Source organism: Melanostigma gelatinosum (assembly GCF_949748355.1).
Source record: "Melanostigma gelatinosum genome assembly, chromosome: 16".
In the NCBI taxonomy this organism is placed as follows: domain Eukaryota; kingdom Metazoa; phylum Chordata; class Actinopteri; order Perciformes; family Zoarcidae; genus Melanostigma; species Melanostigma gelatinosum.
The window spans coordinates 13,466,897-13,485,619 of record NC_136649.1 but is presented as its reverse complement, the minus strand read 5'-3'; the positions used below and the strand labels follow the sequence as shown (position 1 = coordinate 13,485,619).

Genomic DNA, 18,723 nt, shown 5'->3' with positions numbered 1-18,723 from the left:
TAATCCGATTTTTTAAAAGAGTTTAAGTGATGTTTTAAAGCACTGTTCTTGATCTTGTTGTCATACGTTCAACTATATACCAACAATGATGCCCAGCTCTTCTTTATGTGTAACGTAGGAGTTGCTGTCATTTGTTTCAATCCTGCATCCTTGGTCTTCGTATTGAGGCAACTTAAAGTTAAAGGTTTTCTGATTGTCTCTACTTTGCCGTGCATGGTTGGAGATGTATTAAATTATGTTAAAAACAACTAAAGTGACAAAGAAGAATGTCAAGAAAAACACAATATGCCAAATAAAAACATCTGTTTTGTTATGTGGTGCAAGTTTAACAGCACTGTTAAATGAAGTTTAAAGTGAAATAGACACCATTTAAGCACAATCAGTCCACTATGATTAGGATAACAAAATAAAGTACTGTGTGTTCGACCCCGGTCTGTCCATTGGTCTCTGAATCACATGGGGAAAAGGTGTTTGGTGTGTACGTGTCTGTATGCATTTCTCCACTTCAGAAGAAGAAGAAGAAAAAAAAAAAAAAAAAAGAGGCTTCCTGCAGCACGACTCTGGCAGTGCTGGGCCGCCAAGCTGCCTGAGCCATGTGCCCGGCGTTGCCATGGCAACAGAGGACTGCAAGACTAATACACACACACACACACACACACGTGTGAGCTCGTGCACACACACATTCACGCAGCAGAACGATGCAACAGGAATACAGAAGAACCTGCCTGAGCTGAAGAGAGGCATTACACAACAGCAGAATACAGAAGATGCCAGAAGAGAAAGGAGGGAGAGAACGAGGGAGAGAGAGCACTGGGGAGACAAAACTCACCATCACCTGCTGTAGCTGACATTCACAGGAAAGAGTTGGAGCATTTACTCGCAGACAGACACTGTACAGCCTCTGGGTGAGGCGAAGGGAGTGTGTTTAATCACACAGCGACCAAGCTATCAGAGACGTTCAACTCTCTTCCCGGAGCACGCAGGATGTTATGTTTTGAGAGAACGAGGGCTTCAACTGTTGTTTTCATTCAGATTATTCTCTCAATTATTTGGTCTGTACAATTAGTGACACGTTGCTGGAGAGTCTGAGAGGCTGGAATTAAATCACATCCGGGCATTTTTATCTCAAACGGTTATTAATTAAGCGTCAAAATAATTTTCTGACCTCCGATACGACATTGCCTCTCCGCTCATTATTATAGCGTCATGTTTAGAGCGAGCCATGACTCTTTAGAGTGATCGCCCTACAGCCCTGCAGTTGTTGCCCATGCTCACCTCCTACCTAGACTCTGTGTGGACTTGTGCCCAGGAAGTACAACATCTCAGATGAATGCTTGTGGGCAAGAGGCGACCGATGCCTCGTGGTGATAAGCCTTTTACGATATGTTCTGCTGCACCTCCTCTCTGCTCCCCAGGGTTCCCAGGTCCAGAGAGTACCGGAGATTATACAGCCGGCCTCTTGTGTAACATGGGGGCCCGTGTGGCAGATTGCTGAGCTGGCGATTCTCCTGCTAATTGGGCGACTTTGCAACCTCTGGCACTGCACTGAAAAATATTGCTTATCAGGACCCAAAGGTGCTAACTAAACTCAAACTCACTAAACTCAGCTCCACCCAAGTGCAGTGTCTAGTTCAGGTTATTGTATAAATGCCACAGTGAACACAGACAAACACTCTTTCACACCAGACTAGTCAGTCCTCACACTTGAGCAACACAAAAGCCCAACCAGGTCAAGTTTCTTCTAACTGAAGCTCCGCCCCCATCTCAGGTTGCCACCCATTCTTTGCGTCCCAACTCCTGCCCCCCCTTCTTTCTTAACAAAGCCCCCCCCCCCCCCCCCAAATGTGTTGCCGTGCCAGTCTCAACAGGAAGTGGAGAGTTTATCTGGGCAGCTGGCACAAGATAACGCAGGAGGGGTCATGCTTGGGTGAGTGAGCAGGTAGTGTGTGTGTGTGTGTGTGTGTGGGGGGGGTCATCAATGCTAATAAACACATCTCGCCTAGAACAGATGCTAGGTCAGCCATTACGAGCCAGTGGCAGGAATACAGGACGCATACCATGTTCATACACATACGCCGGTATCATTTCACACGTACGGGATGGCTGCCAGCGCACGCAGGGTAGTGCAACCTCTGAGGGCGAATTCCAAACAATCCTTGTGTTTTGTTCTTGAGCTCCACTGAGCTAACACGACACACACACACGACACACACACACACACACACACACACCTTGGTTGATGTCCTCAATGGCCCGACGTACGCCCCGGTCAAAGGCACGGGCGTCAGCAGGGCTCTGGAAAGTCAGTCCGAACTTCTTGTCGTTGATCTTCCAGTGGTGGAAGATGGGGTTGACTTTGTTGTATACTAGGCCTTTCTGCAGGACACACTCCAGCACCACCTGTCAACACACACACAGAGTTTGGAGAGTGAAACAATGCATATTAGCACTCTCTGGCATGGCATTTATATCTGGTCAAGCTCAATTAGAATGGCAGACTGACAGCTGCATCATTTTAAAAAAAAGTGTATTGATGAAACTTACAGGGGTACACACACACGTGTAAATCCTTCATCTTACTCCTCACCTCAAGTAGTTTTAATGTGCCACATTCAATCATTCCACAGCAACAAGAGTAAAGGAATACACACAGAGACACAGAGAGAGGCCTGACATCTGGAACTACACATTACTCCAGAGTTTCTAAACTAGAAAGAAGAAAAATCACCCTAAACCCAATCATTTCACATACTTCATTGGATAATTTGTAAAACACATTCTAAATGGTGGGGTTTTCATGACAGATGATGATAAAGTTGGAGAGCAGTGGTGGTGGCGCATGAAGGTGGGGGGGGGGGGGGAAGAGTATGTTTTGTAGCCAGGCAGCCCAAGTGTTTCCAAAGCCTATTATTAATCAGGGCTACTGGGCCGCCTCCCGGCCTTCCTCTAGGCAGATTAAATGAAATGAGAGACGGCCATTACAGTCTTTGAGGTTTTTTAACCGACGTGCACGAGAGGTGGCTTAATAGGGGTGTGAATGTGTGAGCGTGTGTGCATTTGGTGATCTGCGTGAGAGAATGCGCGAGAGAAGGAGCTGGTGTGATGAAAAGCTCAATGACTCAATAAGTGCTACACGGTGCATCTTTGCAGTGCGAACGCCTCGTCAGAGAGTACCGGCCCACAAACCGACACTGGTCCGGTGAAAGCAGATGGCACCGCTCCCCGTCAATGTGGACAACAGTCAACATGCACGCTTTTTAAGAGGTTGATACGCGGCAGCTGTAAGAGAGGTCGGCGATATGCGATACGTGTGTCGGAGAGGGTGCACACAGGTCTACATTTCACTCCGAATGTCTGAGCGACAGACGCGTTTCATACTCGATCCGGTCGCAAGTGTACCGCAACATGTTCTTTCTGTGTGTGGAAGACGCGTCTCACAATATCTGTCCTCCTGCCACTGTTGCATATTATGCGTACATGCGGGGGCAAAGGTTAAGCCTGTTTGTTTATCCAGAGCCGGTGGATGAGGGGAGGAAAGAAGAGAGGGATGATGTGAGGAGGATGGGGCGGCGGGGGGGGGGGGGGGGGCTCTGGGGGCGATTGTGGAGGCGAGACTGAATGGAGCCGCAGCAGGTAAGGTGAGCGCACAGCGAGGCCGACCGAGGAGGAAGTATCACGGTTGCATGGAAGGCCGACACTTAACACCGCATTCCACACTGTGCTCGGGAGAAAAGAGGAGGAGGAGGCGGAGCCAGCCCGACAGAAACGGAACAGAGGCCCGGAGACGTTAGAGGAGAGAGGAGAGGGACAGAGACGGAGACAGACGGAGGTGAGACGGAGGTGCAGAGAGTAGCGAAGAGATAGCGAGAGACTACGTTTACACGCAGACAAGAAACCAGGCGGGAGGAATCAGGCTACAATCTATGAACACCGCCTCTGCCATCAGAATTGTAATTATCAGTTTCAGGACATCTCAATGACGATGCTCGACATAAGAAGGATACATTATAATCTTCATGGTCTTGAATTAAAATACAGTCCGCCCGAGAGTTCTGGCCAATAAAGCATCTTTTGCTGGCAAAGATCAAAGTCAAACAATCACATGACAAGGTTAACAGGAGAAAACACACAACTGTATCGAGTGGGGGCCCTTGACACCACGTTCACATCTGGATCAACCAGGGGAGGAAGCGAGGCGAGCGCTTAACCGGAGATGTGTCATAACGCGAGAGTCAGAATGGTAAGTAATCTTCGACCAATTAGATCTGTAGTTTTTAAGAGAATCAGAGAGAGGGGGGAGAGAGAGAGAGGGAGGGAGAGAGGGAGGGGGCCAGAAGGAGAGTGATTGGTAGCTATATGGAGAGCCAGCTGAGTCATCACCAGCACACTCTGTGCCGCATCACTGCGCTTATAGACAGATCCCCTCAACCTCTTCCGTCTCCCGTCTCCCTGGCTCCACCTCTGCTTCCTGCTCTTTGACTACACACATCTCATTCCCCGATTCCTCTCATATCTCATGCAGCCCCAGTCACTTTTATGCCTTTGTGATTTCAAAAATAACTGCGTCTCAGATCCGTTATTCCCTCCATCTAGCTGAGGTTCCCATCAAGGGATGAGACATGTCGTTGAGCTTTCCTATTATGTCCATTTCTGGCTGAATAAAAAACAAAAAACACTGAAATTATATCACAAACAGGAAACGGTAATTTCCTTTTCCATGTTTTAGACATAACAAATCAAGCCAAACAACGTGACAAACATACAGACGCTCTTCCCTCTGGTTTTCCCATTTTCAACACAATGATGGTCTTTCATTTACCTCTGAAATCATAACACTGACATCACCGTTTTAGACGCTACTGTGGTAACAATTGCCGATATTGGCCTGCGTTGTTTTTGTAACGTATTCTTCTGTGGTTTTCTCTGTCGCTGTTGTTTTTCATGGACTCATCGCTCTGCCTCTCTTCTTCTGATGCCCTCAGACTGCCGGTAGTGCTGCGGTGGCATCCCGACAGACCTACATAAGGCTGGGTGTTTGTTGTGGTGGCTGGGGGTAGACTCTGGCGGTGATAGGGGTGATTTTACCACATCCCAGAACAGTTGGCGGGGTCTCTGAGCCATGTCTATACCCCACGTCTGAACAACAGCATTCCCGTCACACCCTTTCCTGTGCTACACACACACACTCTTGGATAGCAACGCACTAAACACGGCGTAAACGCAAAACACATAAAAATGAGTTCAGTCAAAGAAGATAAAACGGTGACTGAGACGCCCTGCTGAAGCAACGCCTCCAATGTCGGCTTGTCAGGAGCATCACGGTGGCCTCATCGGTATCCTGACATCTGACATCTCTCAGACAGATTTACACTCTCGTTACCACAGACCAGGATTATCCCAGAGCATCTACTGGATCAGTTCTAGATCTACAACACAGAACGAGTCTGACAGGACGATCAGGAGCTTCACGGCAACAACAGCAAAAGCCACGAGGATCAGACGTGCAACGTGATCTTATTGGCGTCTCGTTGTTGTTTTGTGAGGAAACAGAATGGCCGCGCTCCCTGCAGGTTACGTGTTTGTATGTGTGCATGCTGAATGTGGTGCCAAAGCTATGCGCACATTAATAAAAGGGAAAAGCTCATAAAAAGGTATGCAAATGGGAAACCGGAGTGACTGTGAACTTCCAGCCCCTATTCCATCATTTAGGTCTATTCCAAGCTCTTTGTGCGTTTCCCACATCCCTCATCCCACATTCTCTTCTCCTGAGTAATCTGCCCTTCTCCCTGATGATATCATCATGCATCACAGCATCACGCAGTTCGCTCCTATTTTCAGATACCTGGGCCATGGAGGAAAGCCAAACAACCACTTCCTGTGTGTGTGAGAGACAGAGAGAGGGGGGGGCTCAGGGTGATCTCATGGGAGTGAATGCACCATCTCCGGTTTGTGCACCTCAACGTGCGTAAAAAAGAGATGGAATGACTCAATGAGCGAGAATGTAAACACATCAACGAGCCAGTTAACATGGATGGGATTAATATGAATTCTCATTACGAGCCAGAGGTTCTCTTACCAATTTGTCTTTGAGCCTCTCGCCCTTGATGTGAAATTCCACAGCGGTGGGGCTGGGGCTGGGGCTACAGGGGCTGAGGCTGCTGCTGCTGCTGCTTCCTCCGCTGCCTCCACTATGGGTGCTGCCACTGTCCTCCGCCCGGCTGACCTTATAGACTGTGACAAAGCTAAGGCCTCCGCCCCCCAGGGGAAGCCACCCACCGCTGGAGTCATCCCGAGTCATGACCACTGCTCTCACACGCGCATAACTGTCACTGTGGAGGAGGAAAGGAAGTCGAGGAAGAAGAGGAGCAAGAGCAGAAGGAGAGAAAAAAAAAAAGTGTTTAGTGAACGTTATCAGTAGTAATGAGCATTTCAAATGTTGTCCTTGAAGGTCTTTTCTGGTGCCCTTTTATATCAGTTAGATAACAAAAACATGAATAGTAGACATGAAATATCAAACGCATGAAGTATCAGCCACGCGTTACATCAGACGGCAGCTACTCTAATACCGAACAAAGCAAATAAAACTACGGGGAAATCTGGGCGGCGGCAGAAGCGGTGACTAGCAGCACGCTAGCCTGAATTCTGCAACAAAACTAAAAATAGAACGTGAAAGAGCAAAGTCAGGGATTCAACTTTGGATTGATTGTATATTTTGGGTTTCGGTGCATGATACAAACAGACTGCTGGCTGAGATTTGTAAACGTCTGAAGCTGTCGGTGTATGTTTAACCCCGGCCGGAGGGTGACTGACCATATGGCCAAGTTCAGCCTCTGTCTGCTGCTGATTTCCAACCTTTCCCCTAAAGCAGGTGCTTTCAAACTAGACGACACATGACCGGGGCTGCAGCTCACATCAACTTCTATATATATATAAAAAATTTATATCAGATGATACTGCTGGTACTTGTCTCACTCACCTTTCTCATGTCACCTACAAGGGCTTTCATCATTCAAATGTCAAACGGCCATACGGTTACCACAATATCACAGCTGAATGTATCACTATATTGGTCCCAGCATATCAGTAGATTGTATCACGCCTTACTTTAATATGGAGTATTAATTATACAGCCATAATTCTACATCTATATGTCCCTCCTGGCCCCACCTCCTCAGCCTCTCTGCCCCTTCACTTACAGTCAGATGTTCCCCTGATTAGATAACACGGACTGCATTGGGCCACCGGAAATAACAAAGGTCGGGGGTGTGTGTGCTGAGGCCAGCGTTTTGCAGAAACTCCTGGTAACATATTAAAGACAGGGGGGGGGGGGGGGTCTGAAAGCTAATTAAAGACCGGGGGGGGGGGGGGGGGAGATCTGAGAGCTAACGGAAGCGGTTGAGGAGAGGGAAGAATGTGACTGCGGGATGTCTTCCTGTGACACATTGCTCTCTGGCCGACGTCACAGGGTCTGACACATTCTCTACAGAATTTCTCCTCCAATAGTGACCAAATATGAAACTAATTAAGGGAGAGAACTGTCACTAACTGACATCATTGTAACTCGTGGGTCTGGAAGAAGAGCGGCTGCCTGCCTGCCTGCCTGCCTCCCCGACCCCCCTTCCTGCCTCTCCTGTCTGAATCTGGGCCTGCTACATAATGCTGACCTTTACCCTCCTGCCTTCCACACCCTTGGCAAACCTCAGCGTCCAGGTTATCGGTTAGTAATTAATCCAAAAGCCAGTGAGCATTAAATCTAAAGCTATTTCTTTCTTCATGTGAAAAGCTTTGACATCCTGGTACCTGGTAATAAGTTGACCAAAGTTCCTTTCAAAGGATTGATGAGCACGATAAACACAGGGAACTCAAAAATAAACCAAAACATCCACACTCTTTGTTCTGGCCACATCTGGTCTATTCAGACACAAACACCGGTAAAGACAAATGTACTTCAAATAGATCGATAGATATGAAAAGCCTGCGTTCATTTCTAACAATATAATGATCATCAATGCCTCATATCCCCTCTCCCCAGCAACTAGCTTAAACCCAGTCAACAGTGTCTTTAAAGAGGCTATAATCAATATTGTAAGAATAATAATGCATCACGTGACATGTGAAGAAAGGTCACCGGTAAACATTTGGCAACTGAAGAGCCAGGAGTGGGTGGAGACCAAAACTACAGCTAAAAGAGTGCATGTTGGACTTCCATTCATCAGAAACAAGACACGACTCCAAATGAACAGCTACATGTCGAAAGAAGCAACCGTGTGCCGACGACTTCGTCGTGTCAAATTAAATGGTGACGTAATGCCTATGTTGTCTTGACTTGTTTCCGCTGGCCCCATATGGCCAAAAAAAATGTAAGTTTACTCAAAGCTTCTCATTTTCAATCAATCTATTAAGGAATGACAATCCATCAAATATGATGAGAACTTGTTAATCCCCAACTGCTGAAAAGATCCATGTCCAACCTTCCGAGTAAATCTTCTTAGAAAGGCAAAGAAAAAGGAAATATGTGGAATATGGGTCGAGGTAGGAGAATGAAATTTGATTGGTTTTGAACCCAATCTGAGCTGGCTTGCTGGTACATTTTCATGGTAATAGTCTAGCTGCGAGCACATTGGTTTATTTTTTTTTAATTGAGGCGGTGGTGAGGAAAAATCTGCAATTAATGATTGTTTTCGAAAAGTTTTCCATACTTCTGCTACTAGTACTACTGCTTTAAATCCAAGCAAAGCGATTTGGCATCTGCTGTAAGAGAAAGACACGTTCGGAAAATAATTGATGTAGCGAATTGCAAACAGCTGACTATACATCATGCTATCCCTCACCTAGTTCAAGATCAGACTGAACGATACTACGTTGAGTAGAGCTGTGCACACGATTGCTTGTTCAAAGTTGACGCCTTGCCAGTGGGTCTACATAAGCTTCGTCAGTCACAGTGTAAACAGAACTGGACCACACCGCAAGTCCTTTACTTGTTATTTTAATCTTCATAACACCAAGGACGTTTTAAAATATTGCACAGTGACTTTTCTGCCACTTCTGTGAACTGGAAAAATAAGTATTTTTTATTTTTTCATTTTTTTAAAGAAGCAACTATTCTGCCAATTAAACATGAGCAAATAACGGAAAGTGGGGCTGGATAATAACAGATACAGAATTTATCCAATTACCAACATTATGAATCTCTTATCAACCTAAAAGTACTCATATCACAATTGTCCGTTTCCTCTCTCACGTGCTGCCCTCAAGCTTAAGCAGTAACTGGTCGTGGGAGGCTGACAAAAAAAGAAAAAACACAACCACCACTAACTTCCCCCCTTGCACAAACTCTGGTTGCACCTCATAACGGCGCCACAGAAGCAGTGCTTAACCTTACACGACAAACAAAAAATGCATTTTTGAGCAGTATAACGAGCAGTAAAAGAGGGAAATACTGCTGCTGTTACAACACCCCTCTACAGCCCCCAATAAAGGATGCGGGTGATGGGTGCAGGAGGGGCTGTCAGTCACGCAGGGGTCCCTGGGGTGAACAGAAGGCAGGCGGTGGTGTCGCTCAGCCATGACCAGGGCACAATGACCAGGGCCTGACCCTTCAGACCTACCATCACACACATGCCAGCCACCATGACACTCACAGGGAGGGGGGGGCCGGGCCCAGAGAGGAAGTTGGACGACAGTGTATACGCGCATTTTTGTTAAAAAACACCCACGTCAACCTCGTTCTAGGAATACGAGATATACCTCAAACTAATTCTCCGTGTGGTGAAAACGGTCAAGCGTTAAAATGAGATCTCCACAGTAGCCTTCTGAAACCTGCAGGCCAACAACTCAACCCGACCGACAACCAACAACTGTACTAGATCTATTTAACTAAACCTTTAGAGCAGGGGAATAAAAAAATAAAAAATGTCTCTTTTTCTCTCTCATCTAAAAAATCGTTCCTTCCTTATGGTAAAAGCAGTAATTGGTCCAAAAAGATATTTGAGTGCAACATGCTGCAACACACGCACGCACGCACACACACACACACACACACACACACACACACACACACACACACACACACACACACACACACACACACACACACACACACACACACACACACACACACACACACACACACACACACACACACACACACACACACACACACACACACACACACACACACACACAGTTCAGAGTGGGATGGTGGAGACAAAGGCTGGCCTCCACGCCCCTTGCTGGGAGCACACAGTCGACTGGACACACAATTGAGAGCGGAAGCAGATCAGCTGGCCTGGGCCTGCGAGCAAGGGAGGAGGAGGAGGGGGGGGGGGGGATAGAGAGAAAGGAGCCCCCCCATTCCAAATTATTCCAAGTTATTCTGCTGGATGACTGACTTCATTTCCGACCAAAAGCAGGAGACACACACAAGGGGAGGGGTGAGAGTGTAACGGGGGACGGTTGGGAGAGCAGGAGGTGGCTGTGGATGGGAACAGGGTGGAGACCACGGTGACAGTCTGCAGCTCCCACCCGCATTTGAATTTGGCCTTTTCTACTCACAAATAGGATGTGCATAGGCGTCTACACAACGTGATGTACGTACGAATATATGCAGTGAGTTATAATTAGCATAACTTATAATTAAATGTATCTTACGACTTCAAACCTCTTTTGAAGTGAGAGCAAAAAAAAGCAAACACACCATGAGAAGAGAAGAGAAGAAGAGGAGGAGGAGAAGAAAAAGAAGAGAAGGCGTGATGGGGAGCACGTGCAGACCAGGCCGGCCTGGGCCTCGAGGCCGCCTGCTCCAGTGTGTGGTGGAGAAGGGGGATCCTGGGACAACTATTTCCTAAGTTGACAAAGTGTCCGTTTGTCTGCTGCTCCGGCCCATGGCTCACTGGGCTCCAGTATGCCATCATGCTTTGCTCCTGTCTCAGCCTTGGGCTTCCCACCCCCAGAGGGGAGGGGTGGGAGGGGAGAGGAGAGGGGGGGGGGGGGGGGGGGGGGGTATTGAAAGAAAGATAGGAGGGGGAGAAGTAGGGAAGGAGGAGAAGGAAGAGGAGGAGTGCAGGAGGAGAGGAGAGAGAGAAAGGATGTGGCCTGAGCCCTGGGTGCTCGCCAAGTCACCCTCCCTTTCCTCCGCTCCGTCTCCCCCCACCCCTTCCAACCCCTCCCCGGCCGCCTCTCTCTACACAATGGCCGCTTCTCTGCTGAAATTTCACGTTATTGGATCCCGGGCCTGGAGTTTTGTCCTCCCACAATGTCCAGGCAGCGGAGCATGCTGCAGGGGAGACACACTCTGCAAGCTAAAAGCTGGAAAACCATTCCTCCTTTCATTAGCATCAGAAAAGGGGAAAATACCCCCCCCCCCACCTCTTTTTTCCATCGCCCCTTTTCCTCCCCATCTCTCCCCTGTATCAAAACCGGAGGAAGGCTGTCAAGCTCGGTCAAGCTCCACTAGACCACTTTGGTTCGTAGGACTTTTGAGAGGGGGAGGGGGAGGGGGGGTGTCATTAAAATATCATTGGGAAAATAAACACAAGCTACTTATCCCAATCCGATTCCAAAGATTATCCTCCAAAAGTAAAGCAATCACTAGGAAAGTAGAGGGGGGAATGGAAGATGGCTTGAAAAGCTATTCTGGGTGTGACTCATTATCTATTACTTCAATATGTGGCTATCTTCAACAGCTGTTATCTTCAGAGAAAATATGCAACTTTTCAGTTTCCTTGAGAGCTTATGCCCGAAATAAAAGTCTTGATGTATTCAATGGAGATCAACTTGCCCAAAGATCTCGTCCAAGGTTGTCAGTGCAATGTAGCAGAAAAATGTGAAAGCAGTCAAGAATCCATCAAAAATGTAATCAACCACAAACAAACATGTCGAGTAACAAAACGGCAACTTGGAAGCTGAAGTTGTGAGAGGATGAAGCGGTTCCATTCGCTGTGATCACGCCTCATTGAAGAAATATATAACACGCAATCTGGGACTCGACCGTTGATTCCAGCAGTGCATCTAATCTGAACGGTGCAAACTAGCCGGCCAATTAGCCACGGTTCAAATCCCCTAAATAACCAGTGGCAAACTCAAGGGCACGGACACACTCAAAACAAACAGCGACACGACCCGACACAGTGAAAATTATGACACAAGGCCGGAACAAGAACGCTTTTGAAGGGGCTGTCGGTTAGCCATTAATAAAAAACGGGACAATGGCGACAGAAACACCAACAGGCAGCGCAGCATCACGGGCCTTCTACATTAGCTGCAGTGAAAACTAATACGCCGGCTATAGAAAGAGAAGTGAAAGAGAAATTTGCCCTATCTCCTCTCAACACCTCGGGCTGCTGGTGAGTCATCTCCCTCACAAGAACATTCAGCGAAGCTACCAACTGACTCAGGCAAAAAAAACAGAACAAGCCTACTCTGCTGCACCACACAGCGATTCTACACTTCACATTTACCACCATCCTTTCACAGAAACACCAGCTAATATGACGGCAAAGGAACGGATCATAGTCACTTCTGGTCGCATCAGTCACAGGCGGCAGTTAGTGGCTCAAATTAGCCTGTAGCCCAAACCAAAGATAGACAGTCGAAAGCAAATGAATGTCAAAAGTGCTCAGTCAGACAGCGTTGCCAACATTGATTTTCTAACCAACCCCTGTATTACTGGATTGGGCCTGCAACCCCAACAACAATGTTCTAGGTGCCGCTGCACCGTGGCACCATAACTCACAAGACTCCCATGTGTGTATCAAATGCCAAAGAAACTATTCGCAAACATCAATCAAAGCCACATATTGAGATGATCTTAATTTGAACCGCAAGCATTTGGAAAATTAAAACCTTGCGCTTGCCATTACCCAAAAAAAAAAGAGAAACCGCAAATTTCGACTGCTCTGCTCTGGTCTTCTTTGATGTAAGAGTAGTCCCAAGGGACCCGAGAGTCTACTCGTCATCGTTACTCTGAACCCGAGGTGGGGGGGGGGGGGGGGGGGGGGGGCGCTGAGGGAACAAGGCCGCCGTCTAGCTGTGGGAGAAACCAGGAATCCATCTGAGGCCACCAAAGCATGATGACGGCCCGTGGATGTAAAGAAAAGCCGCTCTTGACAACTTGTAAACCGTCACAGCATGCGCCCGCTTGTTGGGAATAACATGACATTATTATCGGAACAGAAAGCAACATATTAGTCCATCTTGAAAATCAATTAAGATTCACGTTCAATCAGCTTTTATGCCTCTAAAGACTGGGAGGAATCAAGAAACTCGCTCACAACGCAATAAGTCTGTTCCAAATTCTAAATATAGACACTAGACAGGACAAAATCTGATCAAAAGTTGCCGAGCAGATCAAAAAAAAAAAAAGATAACAGGCCGCCTATTTGAAACCTTGTCTCAATAATACTTGAAACCATAAAAAGCTATGATTGCTTAACTTCCCTCATGTAGGACCCAGGCCTATCTCTCCCCGAAAACACATGCCAAATGCCCCCAGAGAAATAAACACACACACAGAAACCCCTTCCTGTTTTCAAAGTGTTTGGAAACTCAAAGACACAAGGTTTAGGATTTACATCTGTGCCCTTTTATGTCTGTGGCCTCGCAAGAAAGAAAGCATCTCGGCCCAGCTGCAGCAAAGCGCTCACAAGGCCCGGCCCTTCCTGCTCCCGCATGCAGCGCAACCGAAAACAATATCCACAATTCAGACACTTAGTGCTAAAAGCACTTCTTGGAGGCATTAAGATATGGTCGGTGAACATCAGAGGCCCCCGCTTGACAAAAGACATGAAGACAAGCCCTGCTATCAGGATGTTGAGGAGACACAGATTTATTTTTATTTTTTTTCAGTGCTGGCCAGTATACACAGCTTATATTCACACCAGGCCTTTGTCTTAAAATGAAGACATCTTGTTTGAAATGCTCTAAATACACTGCCGACATTCACGCCAGTTTGCGCTCGCTCCTAAAATACTCGAGGAGGAAATGAAAATTATAAGAGGGAAGTGGCTCGGGTTTAAAATACACAGAATCCGGGCCTAAATCTGGCCATGGGAATGGAACCGTCCACATCTATACAAGGCCTGTTCAGTTTGTTGGCTTGCCTCGGTTACAGACAGTCCAAGCCCTCCGGTTATACAGAGGATCATTGTCGACAATCACACAAACAATACGACGAGCTTCTAGTGGAACAAGCAGGCACTGGGGCGTAAATGTTCTACACGCAGAAGGACTTTTAGGATGGTTCAACTTTTCACCTCATGTAAAGAAAGGTTGAAACGGAGCGGGGTTTCATGTAAACACTCATTTCTACCCACGTCTTAGACATACGTCTAATAAAATGCCTAGAACACGCCTATTAACCAGTTGTGCGTCAAATAGCACATCTCAATAGTCTCCGTTAACCACCGCAGACACAAGCAACACTTCCCCCCAAAAGAATACAGAAGCAAAACCAAAGATGTGTTCAGCTCAGCACAGTCTGTCAAAGGTTAAATGCATCTTCAGTTAAGACGAGGCCAGCTGGTAAAGCTACGTGTTCACGGAGGTCATATCCAACAACTGGCAATAACCCCAAATAATACCATCTATAAAGAAATTTTAAAAAGGGCCCAGGAAATTATTTAGTTCAACATAAGGGCCACAGGATATAGGCAATTACCCCGACCATAAAGCATTAGGGCCCCAACAGCTGAGGTGGCCGTCTGCCTTTGTCGTTTCAGGACGTGATGGGGGTTGTTTTGGAAGGAATGCGTTTTGGGAACGCTCTGAAACAGGAATGGGAGTGCAAAACAGCCCTCAGGTGATAAGATCACGACACCCACATTGGCAGATAAAACGCTGAGCTGTCAAATCAAGCACACAGATAGGGGAAGGAGGACACAGAGAGAGGAATCACCTGACTGGCAACAGACAATACCACAGACCTGCAGGAATCTAAAACAACGAGGCCAGCGTACCCTACGACGCGTTCAGAGGAATATAGAGGCGACCGATCAGGTGATGATGTTTGAGTAATTTTCGCAAAAACAGTCCGTAGGCCCGTAGGAACTAAAATCATCCCCCCTTTTGATTTTCTCATGGCACCGACGAGGACCGAGGAGCCACAATTTGTCTGTAACTGTAACCTGTTCCATGTTTCGTAAAGACACCTCCAGTTTAGAAACCAGAAACGTGTAAAAACAAGCTATTCCCATGTATACGATGGCTGTATAAATAGAGTATCGACAGATAAAAAGGTACCAGCACAGTGCACCTCAACAGACCACTGCCTCGGTTGAGATAAATATTTAAGATAAGCGTAACATTCAGCAGAGAGACTGCTTGCACACACTTTGATGAATCTCCCACTCCTCCCAGCATGATCATTGTCCTAAAAAATATATATATATTTTTTTTTAAATCACATTGGCCTTACATCACACCAACACACACACGCACAACCCGGCGCAGACGCAAAACCCGAAATCTGACGAGGCTTTGTGTGCCTTCTTGTCATTTTAGCCTTGTGAACATAGCTGTACCAAGGCCAAGTAACATGTTCTCAGCAAAGGGTGTGCTGTGTGTGTACACCGGCTCGGCTCACCGCCCACCATTCACACAAAACCACTTCAGGACTATATCTCGCCGCACATTCTGTGGACATCTTCAAATAAAAAAAACGCAGCACGAGGAGAACAGACACATTTCAACCTTTTCTACGTTCGTACGGTGAAGCAATAAAATATAACCAAGGATTTATAGCTGTGTACTCAAGAAAAGGCAGATTTCTGTTCTCTTTTTTTTTTAGGATTTAGCAAGTGACTCACCACAGATCAGGATCTATCTGATCAATGCAGCACAATGTAACAAAAAGAACATGCAAACATTTTCATATCTGATATTAAAAAAAAGAAGAAGATAAACACTAAATATTCAATTTTTTTGTGAATTGGTGTGTCATTAGAAAAAGAAGCATATTACAGAGAGTCTTCTGTCTCAGGCAGCGCTCTGCTACTATGAATCAGGTGGAATCATAGCAACAATGTTTTGGATCACTTCGCCATCTTAGCTGCTGCCATCACGCCGTGTGGAACAAACTCAGCGTGAACCGTCTCTTGCACACCACGGATGATCTGCAGCCCGTGGCAGTATAGTTCCCAAAGTGGGGCCTTGATAAAGTCCCTGAGTCCCGGCTAATTCTGCAATGGATTCATTTCAATGTAAATTTTCTCTCACTTGAGGGTTAGCACGATGAGAAGAGGTGTATCCCCTTTCCCACTAGCATCAAACATGCTAGGTAATGACACAATTTAAGCTAAAACATGAACAAAACGCAAAACAAAAATCAGCTCAGATGAACGTAAAAACAATGCGTAGTTGACTGACGGTGAGTGGGTCAATTGTTATTGTTTGATGGCGTGATGTGAGGACAAAAGGACATCCATGACATGTTACATAAAACCCAGAAGTGTAGTTCAAGGACAAAGCCTCCACGCATTTAATCAATCAATCTCATTTAGGCCACAGATAGATGGAATGGGGGGGGGGGGGGGGGGCATGGGTGTGTTTCCAACAATGAACCATGGCGCTGCAAATGGCTGGAAAGAGAGGGTGGGAGGGGGCACATGACTTCCTCTGTGACAAACACGTTATCAAAGAAAATCCTCTGAGATGGTGACGAAGCGCCGGTTAATATAAAACACGTGTGTAAGAATAATAAACTAATAGTCGAGCCGTGGTGCTTGTGTGTCCTACAGGAAATGCGATCATTGTGTGGTCGTCGGTGCAATGCGAAACAGTGTACAGTGCTGTGAATGGGCAGGCAGGTACTTTATGAATGGAGGGGATCATGTGACCGCAGCACCTCCCGGAGCAGATATTTCTCACTGACTGTCAACAAGCGCACACAAGGGATCAGCCCATTAAAACAATACCGAAATGCGACTCGAAATGGGCGCGACGTGTACGAAAAACACCTCGCGCACGGATTACAGTTGACCCCCCACCCCCACCCCGCCGTGCGTTATTGAGGGTTTGTGTGCGACTGTGACGCCTTTTTTTAAACCGTTTTTTTTATTTTTATGAATGGAGATTGTGATATGTAAATGAGTGCGATTGAGAAAAAAAATGGCATCTTCAGCCTTTCAACGTTGACATTGCCGCAATCGACTCGATTTTTTTTTTTAATCAAAGAAAAAGACTGGACTGAAGTACAAAAGCATGAACTGCACGATATGAATCGATGATTATGTTCCGAAATCATGGCGGACAACAGTCACATGCACATCTTTGTCAATGCAACGCTTTCTGAGCATGATGTACTGGGCAGACAAATCATATTTAGACTGGATTATCTCTGTGTACATATATCTTTAACGAGGGGTCTTATAACTGCCAATCTATAAAGCAATGATACATATTCTGGGTATGTGATTTTCCTGCTAAATAAATGATGGCCAGGCAGCCATTAATATACATATATATACACACTTTGGCTTGATATAAATCCTAACCACATACATGTTAAATATAACATACAATATATTAAGAATTAGATTTTCTTGCCTATGCCACTGCTTGTCAGACACTGTTCTTGTCATAATGTAATCCATAATGTGGCTTTTTTTCTTGGTTAGCCTACAAAAGTATCCAAAGATAAAGATGATAAGTCTGCTTATTGTTGATATTCGTAAAGTGATGAAACACCAGCCTCGCTTGGTCACAGATGTCAGTGGGACTGGTTAGTGCACATAGCTCACCGAGCAAAGCGTGTGTTAACATCTTAAAGATCTGAAAGTACTTATTGTTGCAGCATACATGTCAATGGAGAGTTATGCATAAACAGTACTCACTCGTTGTTTGGATTTGTTGAATCTTCACTCATTTTTTTCCTCACGGGGATCCAAATCCTAGCAATAGCATCGACGACGCAGCGACGGCGGGATAAAATACCACAAATATCACCATTTTTCCTTCACATGTAGAAATGCACCCCCTAGTCTGGATAGTAAGTAAACGGTGTACAATGGAAACCAAGTGGAGCTAGCCGCACGTTAGCTTCGCTGCCTGGAACTAACGTTAAATCGCGAGGAGGAATGACAACCATTGATTCATTTTATCCTCCCTGGAAGTAAAATCCGACCACAACAAATGGGCCATCGGCATCATCCTCCTCAACGAAACACGGGTCCTCGCTTTTGCAAAAAAAAAAAAAAAAAAATTAAAAAAATAGATCCTCAGAGAATGTAGATATTGTGGTAGACTGTAGCGTTTGGCAGGTTATTTATGGCTGGCTGTCGAGCATCCATTCGCCAACTTCAGGTCCAGGACAACACTTGAAAAAGCGCCGTGGAGCGTTGCTCCGTCAACGTGTCCGAGTGATTTTGCAGTAAAGGCATCCAAAGGCAAGAAAGGGTTCAGCTGTTTTCAATATTGGTTCTGGTGCGTAAAGTAAACACATCGAGACTTGAGATTTCCTTGAGAAGTTGGTGTACATCTGCTTTAATCGAACTCCATTTTCAACTCGGGGGGAATGAAACATCGGAAAACTGGGCGGATGAGTCGACCCTCGCTTGAGAAAATTAGATCCTTCCGCGCCGTAGTAAAAACATAAAACTCTTGCGATAAAATACGCTCGACCAGCACACGATTTATTATATTTTCGTGAAACAGTAACGCGTGCAGTATTATACCGGGTGCCGTTGTAGCCGTAAGAAGTGAATTAGGAGGGTTTCTTTCCAAAGTTGA

At 46.2% G+C, this 18,723-nt stretch overlaps 1 protein-coding gene across 1 annotated transcript in view; it reads right to left on the bottom strand.

Moving 5' to 3' along the window:
• The window catches only part of spred1 (sprouty related EVH1 domain containing 1), a 29,395-nt gene extending 10,997 nt beyond the window's left edge, over nt 1-18,398 (bottom strand). Inside the window, exons 1-3 of the mRNA XM_079287077.1 lie at nt 17,829-18,398; nt 6,077-6,329; nt 2,232-2,400 (exon numbers count right to left, since the gene is read on the bottom strand). Coding sequence (XP_079143203.1) covers nt 2,232-2,400; nt 6,077-6,329; nt 17,829-17,860 — 454 coding nt within the window. The 5' untranslated portion in view covers nt 17,861-18,398. The remainder of the gene's footprint in view (nt 1-2,231; nt 2,401-6,076; nt 6,330-17,828) is intronic.
• Nucleotides 18,399-18,723: the final 325 nt, after the last annotated feature.